The sequence below is a fragment of the Odocoileus virginianus genome, unplaced genomic scaffold (assembly GCF_023699985.2).
Source record: "Odocoileus virginianus isolate 20LAN1187 ecotype Illinois unplaced genomic scaffold, Ovbor_1.2 Unplaced_Scaffold_5, whole genome shotgun sequence".
NCBI lineage: Eukaryota > Metazoa > Chordata > Mammalia > Artiodactyla > Cervidae > Odocoileus > Odocoileus virginianus.
The window spans coordinates 2,479,497-2,493,409 of record NW_027224267.1 but is presented as its reverse complement, the minus strand read 5'-3'; the positions used below and the strand labels follow the sequence as shown (position 1 = coordinate 2,493,409).

The following is a 13,913-nucleotide window of genomic DNA, read 5'->3' as shown; positions in this document are numbered from 1 at the left end:
GGCTCCACTGCCTTTTATCCCTCTTTGCTGAACACATCACATCCCCAAAGGGGCTGTTTGGGTCCTAGAATGAAGAAGACAGACCTGTGACTGTGAAGTATGAGTGAGGGATACGTTGACTGTTGTCAGCCACACTCATCTGAGTCTGATTACTACTGCAACACAACACAGGAAGTTACCTTCTTTTTTAACCACAGATCAGAGTTGGGTTAATCTTGTTCCCCAGTTTATGGCACATTGTCACCATTGGTCCAAGTCCCTCTTGTATTTTATCTTATCCACATGTCCTATTTATCCACCTATCTACCCACCCACCACCCATCTGCTCCCCCAGCTCCTGTCTTCCAGTTTGAGTACTATCTTCTAGTATCTTCCATCAGGTAGCACCTTAAAAAGTTATGGTGGGCATATAAAGAAAAAGTGAATTTTTTTGTGAATTCAAGTTCAAATTAAGGGAATCAATTCACTCATTGTTGATGTAAGCCACTAAGCAATGCTTAAAGGGAAATTAATGCATTAAAAGATTGTATAGGAAAACAAGAAAGGTCTCAAATCAGAACTAGAAAAAAAAGAGCAAACTAAAGCCAAAGTAAGCAGAAAAAAGAGGGGAAAATAAAAGAGCAGAATCAATGAAATATAAAGCCAAAAATAAGGAAAAGAAATTAGAAAGTAGTTTCTGGAAATGACCAAAAACTGACAAACCTCTAGCCAAACTGATAAAGAAAAGAAAAAAAACGCAGTGAAGGCTGGGTGGTGGCAGTCTTGGAAGTCCTGCTCACAGACAGACCCGAGGCCGTGGTACCCCCTTGGTAGGCGGGATCAGAGTGGTGGGCTCCGGGTCCCAAGGGATGGAGGCGTCTAAGACATCCAGCAGCACCACGCAGCTGACCTTCTTGTGTCAGCACTGCAGCCAGCCTCTGAAACTGGACACGAGTTTCAAGATCCTGGACCGTGTCACCATCCAGGGGCTCACAGCTCCATTACTTGCCACAGCCCAGCTGAAACCAGGAGAGACCCAGGAGGAAGAGGCTAACTCAGGAGAGGAGCCATTTATTGAAACTCGCCAGGATGGTGTCTCTCGCAGATTCATCCCCCCAGCTAGGATGATGTCCACAGAAAGTGCCAACAGCTTCACTCTGATTGGGGAGCATCCGATGGCGGCACCATGGAGAACCTCAGCCAAAGACTGAAGGTCACTGGGGACCTTTTTGACATCATGTCAGGCCAGACAGATGTGGATCACCCCCTGTGTGAGGAATGCACAGACACTCTCTTAGACCAGCTGGACACTCAGCTCAATGTCACTGAAAATGAGTGTCAGAACTACAAACGCTGTTTGGAGATCTTAGAGCAAATGAATGAAGATGACAGTGAACAGCTTGGGTTGGAGCTACAGGAGCTGCTATTAGAGGAGGAGAGGCTGATCCAAGAGCTGGAAGACGTGGAAAAGAACTGGAAGATAGTGGTGGAAAATCTCAAGAAGGTCCAGGTTGAGGCTGAGAGATTGGATCAGGAGGAAGCTCAGTATCAAAGGGAATACAGTGAATTTAAAAGACAACAGCTAGAACTGGATGATGAGCTGAAGAGTGTAGAAAACCAGATGCGTTATGCCCAGATGCAGCTGGACAAGCTGAAGAAAACCAACGTCTTTAATGCAACCTTCCACATTTGGCATAGTGGACAGTTTGGTACAATCAATAACTTTAGACTGGGTCGGCTGCCCAGTGTTCCTGTGGAATGGAATGAGATTAATGCTGCTTGGGGCCAGACAGTGTTGCTGCTCCACGCCCTGGCCAATAAGATGGGTCTGAAATTTCAGAGGTATCGACTTGTTCCCTATGGAAACCATTCATATCTGGAGTCTCTGACAGACAAATCTAAGGTCAGTATTTCCTAGTGCTGAATGAACCTAAAGTAGGACCAAAGTGAGCAGAATGGAAGGTAAGAATGGAAGCAAAACTAGCATGCATGGTGGGAAAGCTGAAAACGGAGTCAAATCCCATGACAGTGATGGGCAGGATGGATCCAACACTGCAAGCAAGACAGTGTAACCACCTGATCCCTAGAGAAAAATGCTGACTTTGATGGTGTGGGGGGTTCTCTTGGTGCAGAGCTCAAGCCTGCTCTCCAGTTTCAGGAAAGTTTTCCCTTATGCCCTTGAAAAGATACAGGAATGCTTTCTTTGATTAAATTTTGTAGGAGCCCAGAGACAGATGGGCAGCTTACTTAAGAGAGTAAGCCTGAGCTGCTTCCATCACCGAAAAACAAAGCATTTCTTTTCTTCTGCCTCTCTCCCCTCCCCATGAGTGAGGGGTGCCTAGGAAACAGTGAAGAGAACCGCCCCCTCACTCACCCTCTGCTCCAGGCTTCTCACCTGTGTGGGTGTGTGTCCTGTCTCTGCGCTCCACAATGACAATGAGGCTCTTGGGACAGCCTTCCTGATATTGGGCTTTCAAGCAAATCCAAAATGCACTACTGTTCCTCGCCAAGAGTTAATAGATAAAATGACGTGAATGGTCCCATGATCAAGTCCCTGCCCATTTGCCTGAACTGACTTAACTCAGATCTCAGTTACGAAGGAGTCCTGCTGTGCTCACCTGCAGGATGGCTGTGGAGAGAGGCAAACTGGAGACACAGGAGGCCGCGGCGGCTCCTGTCCCGTCCAAACCCAGTTTACCTCCAAGGACAGTGGACAGAAGCGCTCAGGTTCATGCTGACGCATCTTAAGTGGGGTCTTGCTTGGGTGTTCTCACAGTTTTATAACAAATGACTTTCTTTTTTCCTTAGGAGTTTGTTTGCCTTAAAGGCTTTCAATTTTGTTTTGTTTTCAAAGAAAGAAAGTGTTAAATTCGGGTACTATTAAACAGCATATGTTTACAATACCAAAAGAGAAAAAAATCCACAAAAGCCACTTTATTTTAAAATATCATATAACAGATAGTTTCCAGAACTACAACATGCCATGTATAGCATCTGGTCTTTGTCACAGTTTTGACTCTTAACCCCATGCCTTCCTTTCCCTTTGTCCCCTCAAAACAGATAATTTAAGTTTGCTTTTTTTTTTTTTAACTGAGTTGAATTGAGATTGATGTGTTTTCACTGGAGTTTGTCTCTCTCAACTTCCTGTACTTAGAACATGAACTAGAAACTTTTGTCTCCACTGAGAGGACAAGAAGTGTGAGATGCTCAGTTGGATAACATGAGAAAATGACACAAGCTTTGGTCACCATGTGATGTGATCAGAAGCTTGAAATTTAACACTTCTTACTTGGTTCTAGTACTGAATGCCTGGTCTGCTTTGTGTTAAGAGATATGAAATGGTGTTTAATACTGTTTAAGACCTTGTTGGGAGATTTAATGATTTGTAATAAAAGATCGACTGCAGTATGATAACTGCCCAGAAAAAAAAAATGCAGATTATCAATATTAGGAATGAAAGAGGGAATTTCACTACAGATCCTACAGACATTAAAAAAACTTAAAAAAAATTTTAAACCTTTTACTCTTTCAGCTTTTTGAGATATATTTTACATACAATAAAAATCACAGCTTTGAAGGGAATATTGTGGACAACTTTATGCCAACAAATATGAAAATTTTATTGTGATAGGCAAAAGACACAAATTACTAATGCTTATTCAAGAAAATTATATAACCTGAATAGCCCGACAACTGCTTTTAAAAATTGAACTTACAGTTAAAATCATCCCAGAAAGAAAACTTTAACCCCACATGGCTTCACAAGTGAATTCTACCAAACACTGAAGGAGGAAATAATACCAGTTCTACACAGATTCTTCAGAACAGAGAAGGTAAGGGAGTACTTCCCAACTCGTTTAGTGAAGTTAGCATCACTGTGACACTAGACAGGACAAAATATTACAAGGAAGCTAAAAATAATATCCCTCACTAGCCCAGCCACAAAAATCTTCAACAAAATAATAGCAAATTATGTGAGCCCAGTATGAAAAGGACGGAAGCATTATGACTGCTGAGAAAGGCAGTCTTTTAACCTCTGCTTGGTTGCATAAGAGTGGGCCTCAGGAGCATCTCCTCACCAAGAAGTAAAGAGTTTCAGACTGTACTTTGTTTATTGCTTTGGAATATTTTTCCCTCTTTCAGGCTCACAGTATGTCCCTTTTTTCTGCTTAACAGTGTGTGCCATGGGCCCCTGACCAACCCCATATCTGTTTCACTTTGGGGGAGACGGGGTCCTCCTGCTGCCGCACAAGTGGTGTGCATGCTGCTCTGGGCCACATCTCAACTACTGGGAAGGACCCGCTGGCCATGGGAGCTTCAACACTAGTGAAGCTGTCATTTTGCACTGTTACGTCCCTGTGTGAGTAAAGCTTGTTCCATCCACTGCTTGACTATTTTGTGTTTTCCCTGGTGATGCCTAAACCAAGATGTAGTGAGCAGAAGTATTTGTATTCCTGATAATAGGTACCAGATGCTACTTGCGTGAGAATAACCAAGTGAAATTTAGCTCAGGAATACAATGAATGTAATTCACCATACTAACAGACTGAAAAGGAAAAACCATATAATAATCTCAGCAAATACAACAGCAGCAACAACAAAAACTTGAGAAAACTCATCACTTGTTCATGATTTAAAAAATAAAACAGACAACTCTCAGATAGCTAGAAATGGATTTCAACCCAGTGAAAACTTTCTCCTCAAAAGCTAGAGCGTACATTATACCTAAGGATGAAAGATCAAAATGATTTCACACTGAAATCAGGAACAATAGGGACTTTCCTGGCTGTCTAGTGATTAGGACCCCAAGCTGCCACTGGTCAGAGAACTAAGATCCCACATGCCATGGTGCAGCTAAAAAAATTCACGAATAAGGCGAGGATTGTTACTCCTGTAACTTTATTTGCTACTATGCATGAGGGTCTATCCCATACAATAAAGTAAGAAATAGGAATAAAAGGCATGCAGGTGGGGAAGAAAACATTAAAATTGTTTATACTTATCTGTGATATGATTGTTTATATAGAAAATGTTAAGAAATCTATAAAATAGCTGCTAGCATAAGTCAATTTAGCAAGGTTGCAGGTTTAAAAGGCAACTTAAAAATCAAACATATTTCCATATCCTTGTAACAAACAATTGGACAACAAAAGTTTATTTAAAGTAATAATTAAAGAAGGATTAAATATATAAAATACTAAAAGGTAAATTTAACAAAATGTTTGCAAGTCCTTTATACTGAAAACTATAAAATATTGAGAGAAATTAATGAAGATCTAAGTAAATGTAGAGATAAACTGTGTTCATGGAGCAGAAGATTCAATATTGCTAATATATCAGTTATGCTCAAATTAATCTACAGGTTCAGTATGATTCCAATCAAAATCATATGGTCAACATTACTAAGAAGACTGCTGATAGCACCAAGACTTGGTGAAGGGATGGCGTGTAGGGAACTTTCATTCATAGCTCAGGGGAATGCAGGATGGTATAGCCACTGTGGAAGACAACTGGTCAGCTTCTTATAAAATTAAATATAAACTTAAGACAAAACCTAGAAATTCCACTCCAAGAAAAATTAAAACACACCTTCACAAAAGACTTGGGCATGAATGTTAATTCATAATAACTCCATATGGACAAACTAAAGTCAATCATTTTATGAATGATAAACAAATTTTGGTGGAGTTTTTATTAGCAATAAAAACAAAGCATTGTCAAGTGAAAGAAACCAAACATGAAAGACAATATACTTTATGATGGCAAGTATCTGAAATTTTATGCCAAAACTATAGCAAGAGAAAGCAGATGAGCAGTTCTGTAGGGCCTTGAGTGGAGCAGAGCATTGCTGAAAAGGGGAACTTTGGGGGGTGTTTCGGAGAAGGCAATGGCACCCCACTCCAGTACTCTTGCCTGGAAAATCCCGTGGACGGAGGAGCCTGGTGGGCTGCAGTCCATGGGGTCGCGAAGAGTCGGACATGACTGAGTGACTTCACTTTCACTTTTCACTTTTCTGCATTGGAGAAGGAAATGGCAACCCTCTCCAGTGTTCTTGCCTGGAGAATCCCAGGGATGGGGTCGCACAGAGTCGGACACGACTGAAGTGACTTAGCAGGGCGGTGTTTGGACTATACCTGTGTTGTGCTGTGGTGGAGACTCATACCAATGTGTACAGTTGTCTAAAGTCATTGAGTCAAACACTTAAAATCAGTGATTGTTATTGCACATAAATTGTATCTCAATAAAAATGGGCACAAAAACCTAAGCATATATATTATATTACTCTTGATCAAATAAAATCCACGCTCAAGTGCATCAGTGCACAAGCATAAGAAAGTTCACAACTTTATTCATAATATCCCAAACTAGAAACAATCAAATGCTCATCATCAGTAATGTGGATTAACTGTGGCACATTCACACAATGGCTTAGTACCAGCTTTGACAAAGATAAACCATAGACACAACAACAGACATCAAGTTGGATGAAAGAAACAAGATGTGCAACAATCAGGCTCTATGATTCCACTTGTATAATTAAAAAAAAGGGCAAACCCAAACTAAAGTGTTCAGGGATGTATACTTAGGTGATTAAAGTACAAATAAACACAAGGAAGCAGTTCAGTGAAGTCAGCAGGACCTTTGGGGAAGGTGAGGTGAGCTGCATCCTTGAGTCTGCAGTGTTCTGTTTCCTGATTTGATGGCAAGGACACAGATGCTCATTTATGTCATTAAACTGTTACATGCATGTTTTATGGGTTTTTCTGTGGCTCTATTACATTTTATAAGACAAAAACTTACAAAATAATAAGGTACATTCTGTGACTCCAAGAATTCACAGGCTCTGATTTTGTGAGGCTGAGTTCTTCAGATTAACCATCACCTGTGCAGAGATGGCTGCACTTATACAAGAAGATCTATACTGATCATTCCCTAAAAAGGGGGGCTTAGAATCAATAATGAAAGAAAAATTTGAGCACTTAGCCACTTAAAAAGATAAAGGATGAAATAGTGGAAGGTAAAATGAAAAACAAATTAGAAAAAATAATTAGGATCAGCCAAATTAATTGAAGTAAACACTGTAGGAAATTGGATTTTAAATGCTAATAAATATGTAAATATTAAAATGCAATTTAACGTTAATTGGGAAAACATTCTTCACTTGACACATGATTATTGCTATAATAAAAAAACACACAATGTTTTAAAAACATTGTCCTCTCTGGTTCTCTTTTTAGAATGTGACAGTGATGTGTCCCACACAGAGGCGCCACAAAGGTCCCTGTGAATTCGCTTGGCATGTGGTAGGCTTTGTGATTCTTAAAATCACTCCTTGCCACCCAGCCCTCCCCACATAGAGTCATTTCTCAAGAGGGCGCTACTTCTTTCTGGCATGAGCTCCCTGCCTCAGAGCTCACCACGGCCCTCAAGTTACCCCCTGGACCCAGCTGTGCCAGGGGCTGGGGGAGGGGGACAAGGTGAGCCTGTTGGGGGCTGGGGGAGAGGACTCTGCCAGAAAGCAGGGGAGGGCCTCTCTGGTGGCTCAGTGGTAAAGAAACCACCTGCCAACGTAGGGGACATGGGTTCGAGTCCTAGTCTGGGAAGATCCTACACACCTCGGGACAACACAGCCCATGAGCCACAACTACCAAGCCTGAGCCTCAACTGTTGAAGCCCGTGAGCCCTAGGGCCCATGCTCTGCAACCTGAAAACCATGACAGTGAGAAGCCCAAACACTACAACTAGAGAGTAGCCCCCACTTGCCACAACTAGAGAAAGCCCATGAGCAGCAACAAAGACCCAGCACAGCCATTTTAAAAAAAGCAGTGGAATTAACTTTCAAACTATGCACGGTTGCAGAGGTGAGAGTGGGGCGGTTACAGGGTCCCTGGGAGCTCTGTGTGGCAGGGACTGTAGACTGCTGTCCCTTCCTCCTGCAGACACAGAGGGGAGACAGACACACTCATCAAGATAGCTGACCATTGTCCGCGTTCTGGCGGAGCAGCCAAAAAAGAGATGGCTGGCCACCTGCCAGGTGCCAGGTGGTGGGGCGGGAGCCCAAGAGTGTGTTCGATGAGCACCGTGATGGGGCAGGACCCTCCACCTGCCCCGACCCCAACATGCTTCCAGCCCCCAGCCCAGTCTTCTCACTGCAGTGCGTCTAGAACACCCCACAGTGCCCGGGCCTTTCTAAGGTCTCCTCACCCTCTGGACCAAGTCCGAACCTGCACAGCTCAAGGCCATTCATGACAGGACACCTGCTGGTCACTCTGCCTGCAGGGCTCCACATGCTCTGCTTCTGGCTCCTGGCCAGAGTGCCTTCCTTCACTGCAGCAGGGAGATGGGTCCTCACCGTCCTGGGGACTTGGTCTGTGTCACCTGGCCCTTTCTCCTTGTGAGCAAAACTGGACTGACATTAGGTGCTGTCACAGGACAGAGCAACCCCAGGTTGGCGGCAGTCCACCCATTCATTCATCTGCTCACTTGTCCATTCCACACGGCCAGGACGGGGCCTGATGGGGAGTCCTGATGGGGAGGGGGTGGGGACAAGCTGGACATGGATCCTGCTTGCAGAGCCTCCAATATGGTTGGGAAGACAGACATTTAGACCACTGGGAGATCCTGCCTGTTATGGGAGACCTGTGGCCAAGAGCTGAGGAGCAGGGAGGCAGTGGGGTGCAGGGAGGTGGGGGTGTAGGGAGGAGGGGTGCAGGAAGGAGGGGGTGCAGGGGGGTGGGGACTAGGGAGGTGGGCAGAGTCTGGGTTTGGGGTGGAAAACCTCTGTGAGGATAGCAGAGCCACCTGCCTCAGGGTTCATTGCCAGGACTAAACAGGAAAGTCTTCGGAAGCACTCTTTCCACTGTTGAAAGGACAGTGGGCACCCAACAGAAGTTAGGGCAATAAAGGGAGCTGAAGCTAAGGTCTAAGAAAGGGGACAGCAGAAGCTAGGTGAGGATGTGGCCCGGGGAACATAAAGCAGAAAAGGAAACAGCATATGCCAAGTGCTTGCTTTGGTAGGAGGCACCACTCATTTAAGGAACAGAGCAGTGGTCAGGGGTTGAGTGAACAGCTGGCAGAAGCAGGCTCTGGAGGAGAGAGGAGGTAAAATCCTGGAGAAATCCTAAACCAGGAGCCTGCCTGCCTCGGACTTGAGAGGCTGCTGCATAGCCGCCCGCAACACGCCCAGGCCGACTCAGGCTGCCATCCAGGCCGGGCTCAGGACCAGCCAAGGCAGCTCACTTCTTCCCGCAAAGCCTCATCAATCTGGCTGCCGCAGCATCGCATAGGGAATGGAGAAGCCTCTCCATCCTCCACGGAGGTGGCTGCAAACCTCGTCTCCCTGGAAACAGAAATAATCATTGGAAGTCAGCTCATGGCAACTCTGCTCACACGCGTGGGTGCCACGATTATTATACAAGCTGATTTACACACTGTCCTTTAAAACCCTAACCCCATAAATGTGAAAGAAGGCTCACTGTCCCTACTTTTCTGGCAAGTCGTCATGCATGAGGAGAGGACTGAACGAGGAGGTTCAGCTGATGCTCTAAAATCTGCACTCCCTGCTAAAAATACAGCGAAACCTGCTCCTTCTCCGCGCAGCCACCGCTGTTCACGTCCGTCCCACGCAAATGTCCAGAGAGACGCACGAAAGGCCTTCACATGTATTCACTGGGCAGATGGTTTCCGTGAAACGTGGGCGAGGGTCCCCTTGCGCGGGCTGCCTGGCGAATGTGGGTGAGGCTTCCTCCAGACGCAAGGGCCCTCTGGGGGCTGGTGCCCCTGTTCACCGGGCACCGCCGGACACTGTGAAGGAGAGGGCCCGACGCTGTGAGCTCTGCGGGATGCCTCCACCGGCCAGAACTTGCCGAGCGGGCGGCAGGAACTGGGGTGTGTTCTCAAAGCACCCCTGCATCTCCCCCGGCCCCTCCTCCCGCATCACGTTCCCTAGCTGCTGCACCGCCCGCTTCCCCGGGATCCAGCGCGAAGTTATTTAACGCTGTAATTAGCCGGCAGGGTGAGTCATCGGTCCCCGGGCCTCGCTGCAGCAGCGGCAGAGCCGGTGTGGAAAGAACCGAGGGCGCTCGGCGCGGTGGGACCTCAGAAGGCTTGTCGGAGACGCGCTCCCAGGCCTCGTTTCAGCAGGCTGGGTGCCCGAGAGGCCCGGGCAAGGCCATCTCCACGTTCTGCTCGGCCACGACTTCCTCTCCCACCGAGAGCGCCGCGTCTGTCGGAAGGAGGCGATTTACCCTCCCCCCGCGCCGCACCCCCAGTCTCCCGCTTTGCTCTCAGGCTGTGAACCGCCTTCCGATGAATTAACTCACTCGCACCCGCATTTGCGGGGAAGTCCCGCATGATCCTTGAGAAAGGCTCGGACGAGACTCCTCCAGGGCTCCCCGAGGCCTCATCCCCCGCACACCGCACTGGGGCCCGCGCTCCCCCGAGGCGCCCGAGGGTCCCGGCACCCTAGCGCCTCCTCCGAGCCCTCCCCTCCGCCCCGCAGCCGGACTCCCGCCCTCCTCCCTCGAGTAGTCGGCTCACCCATTCCCGGGCTCCTCTCTTCCCTTCCCTCCTGCCCGCCGCCCCCGCACACAGACCCCTGCTCCTGGGGGGGGGGGTCTTCCTTCTTCCCCTCGCCCCGGACTCGCCCCACCCCGCCCACACTCAGGCTTTCCCCGTAGCCCTCAGCACGAGGGTCCTCTCTTCTCGCGCTCCAGGACAACTTCCTCAGGCTTCCTGATCTCTGACAGGCGGGGGGCGAGGAGTGAGACCCCAGCCCCTCGGCCCGCGCAGCGCGCCCACTGGGGCCCGAGAGGTGGGAGGCGCTGGGGGTGGGGCCTGGGGGCGTCAGGGGCGGGCGCCCAGGGGTGGGGAGCGGCGTGCCCAGAGAGGCCCGGGCGCTACTCGGGGGAAGAAGGCGGAGAGACGCGGCGCGGGGGGCTTCTCCTTGGGGGGGTGGCCGAGGGGTGTCCTAGGGGCTCCGCGGGTTGGGGGGGCGGGGGAGGGCGGTGCCTGGGCCGGGCGCGCAGGGCCGCGGGCGGTGGGGGGAGCTGAGCGTCCTGGGAGGGGCGCCGCGGGCTGGGGAGGGGGCGCGCGCGCCCTGCGGTCCTCCGCGCCGCATCGGTTCCCTGCGCGGGGCCGCGGCGGCGGCGGCGGGAGGCGGAGGATGCGGGCTCCGACTGCGGCGGCGGCGGCGGCGGCGGCGCGGGCCCGGGAGGACGCGGGAGGATGAGGAGGAGGCCGGCGGTCCGGCCGCGCGGCGCCGGGAGGAGGCGCAGGCGGCGGGGGCGGCGGCGGGCGGCGGCGGGCGCGCGGGGTGCGGGCCGGCTCGGGCGCGGAGGATGAAGTGGAGCGTCCGCGGGGCCTGCGCCGCGCTCTCCTCCTGCCTCCTGCTCGCCTGCGCGCTCAGCGCCGCCGCCGTCGGCCTCAAGTGCTTCTCGCTGGGCTCGGAGCTGCGCGGGGAGCCGTTCCGGCTGGGGGCGGCCGCCGGCGCCTTCTATTCGGGGCTGCTGCTGGCCGCCGGCCTCTCGCTGCTCGGCGCCGCCCTGCTCTGCTGCGGGCCCCGGGACGCGCCCCTCGCGGGGCCGGGCCCGGGCCCGGGGCTCGGGGTCGCTGCCGGCCCCGCGGGGGCTGCGGAGGCCACGCCGGGGGACCCGGGGGGCGCCGCCGGGCCCTCGGGGCCGGTGAGCAGCCAGAACCTGCTCCTGCTCGGCGTCCTCGTCTTCATGCTCGGGGTCCTCAGCGCCTTCGCGGGCGCCGTGATCGACGGCGACACCGTGTCCCTGGTGGAGCGCAAGTATTCCCACTACTGCCTGCCGCCGCGCGCGCCGGCCGCGGCCGCCGGCCCGGCCCCGGGCCCTGCGGCCGCCGGCTCCGGCCCGGCCCCCGGCGCGGCGCGCGCCCGCGGCACCCTGGACAGCGCCACCTCCGCCAAGTGCCGCCAGCTGAAGGACTACCAGCGCGGCCTGGTGCTCTCCACCGTCTTCAACTCGCTCGAGTGCCTCCTAGGCCTGCTCAGCCTCCTGCTGGTCAAGAACTACAAGTCGTCGCAGGCCCGGCGTGGCCGGCGCGGCCGGCGGAAGGGAGGCCGGGCCCTGGCGCGGCCCCGCGGCGGCCCGGGGCTCCGCGCGCAGCCGCCCGCCTCCCGGGCGCGGCGGGGCCGGCGGGGCCGGCGGGGGCGGAGGCTGCAGCCGCGGCCCAGCGAGGCTTCCATCCTGTCTCCGGAGGAGTCGGACTTCGCCGCCCCGGGGGACTGCACGGGCTTCGCGACGCACCACGCGGTCTCCTACATCAACGTGGGCGTCTTCCACGCGTTTGACGAAGCGGGCGTGGAGGTCTGCTGTGGGGGGCACCCGTCTGTGGAGCTGCCGGGGTACGCGCCCTCGGACCCCGACCTTAACGCCTCTTACCCCTACTGCTGCCGCCCGCCTTGCGAGGCGGCGCGCCCCTGGGAGCCGGGCCGGGCCTGCTGAGCCCCTGGGCCTGTGCGGACTACCGTGCCCGTCTCCCTGCCCTGCCGCGGCGGCGAGGGAGGTGGGGAGTTGGCGGGGCGCAAAGCCAAGCCCCTCCGTGGCGCCGCAGCTTCAGGGGCGGTCTGGCCCAGCGCCTCTGGGGGCTCCCCGCTGCCAGACTGGTCCTCCAGTACTATTATTTCTGTGTTTGGGAGGTTTCTCTTCTTTTCTGTGTCTGCTCGTATCCGGACTCCATTTTAAAGTTTACAATAAATGTTTTGGGGTTGGCTCGCCCCCATCGCACTTCTCTTTGGCAAGTCCGTTCCCTGGGCGCCCCCGAGGCCCAGGCCCGGGTGAAACCTCACCCAGCGAGCGGAAAGAACGCTGACTGAGAGGACAGAAAGACGGAGCGGCTGATACTGTCAGAATGGAAGACGTGAAGAAGCACCCACAGCAACACTTTGTACACGGATGTGCCTGCTTTTGTTGATAACTTTCTTACTGTAAAGCTCTCCATAAACAGTGAAAATGTTTGGTAAATTTATTGCAATTTAAAATTGGTGAGTTCCTTTATTAAATTAATTGCTATGTTACTGGAGATATTCATCAAATTGGGGTTAGAGAATGTCGACACACAAATCATTTTGGGGGAAAATGAATTTGGTCTGACCGATGTGAGTTTGAACAGTTGTATTATGCTAGCTGGTTGGCTAAATCCAACCTCTTTCTGAGGCTAAGTTTCTGTGTGTATATCAGGTCCCATACATTTCTTTTTCTGGAAACTGGAGATTGGGTTTTTATGGCAAAACTGAGCTTATTTTGGTTAATACATATGAACAATCCAATCCTATTTTGGAAATCACAGTCATAGTTTTTCTGGCAAAGATTATTATCCTGTTGGTTAATTCAGTAATCTGGTAATTTTGGATATTATAGCATTTCATTTGAAATATACCCCTTAAATAGCCTTAATTGATGTGAAGGTCATACTTTTAAATCATTAGGATACACATGTGTGTGCCTATTTAAACACAACGTGAAACATGTTCTGAATGATGGTGAAATGTGTTTCCGCCCAGTCCTTTGGTTCTGACTGGGATCCAGGTAAGCTCTGGATCTTGGGGAAAGGTGATCCAACTACCATGTGCTGGAATTGTGGTGCCAGGCAGGTGTGCTGCTAATTCTGAATGTGCTGTAAGAGTCCCACTTTGACCCAAATGGTGTGACCCTCCTGCAAAAGGAGTTGAGGATACACCCACAGGACACTTGAGGTGAGAAAAGCTAAGGGAATAATGTGTAATCTCTCTAGAGTGTATAGGGGTCCACTTCTAATTGTGGAAAAGCAGCCAGACTTGGTGTTGGAGATGTGGTTTCCAGGTGCGGGCTCTAGGATGAGACCAGCTGACCCAACCAAAGCCAGAGTTTCTCTGTACCTAGGTGACTGAGTCCAGCACCTAACCATGACCAGCAAGGCCACCCAGCTGC

The 13,913-nt window shown here is 50.9% G+C and overlaps 1 protein-coding gene and 1 pseudogene across 1 annotated transcript; both read left to right on the top strand.

Moving 5' to 3' along the window:
* Nucleotides 1-848: 848 nt before the first annotated feature.
* LOC110142256 (beclin-1 pseudogene) lies at nucleotides 849-1,897 on the top strand (annotated as a pseudogene).
* Nucleotides 1,898-11,036: 9,139 nt separating this feature from the next.
* Nucleotides 11,037-13,492, top strand: TMEM271 (transmembrane protein 271). Its single transcript, XM_070462419.1, has one exon. It carries the CDS (start codon nucleotides 11,319-11,321, stop codon nucleotides 12,447-12,449), a length of 1,131 nt encoding a protein of 376 aa, XP_070318520.1. The 5' UTR covers nucleotides 11,037-11,318; the 3' UTR covers nucleotides 12,450-13,492.
* The last annotated feature ends 421 nt before the right edge of the window (nucleotides 13,493-13,913 follow it).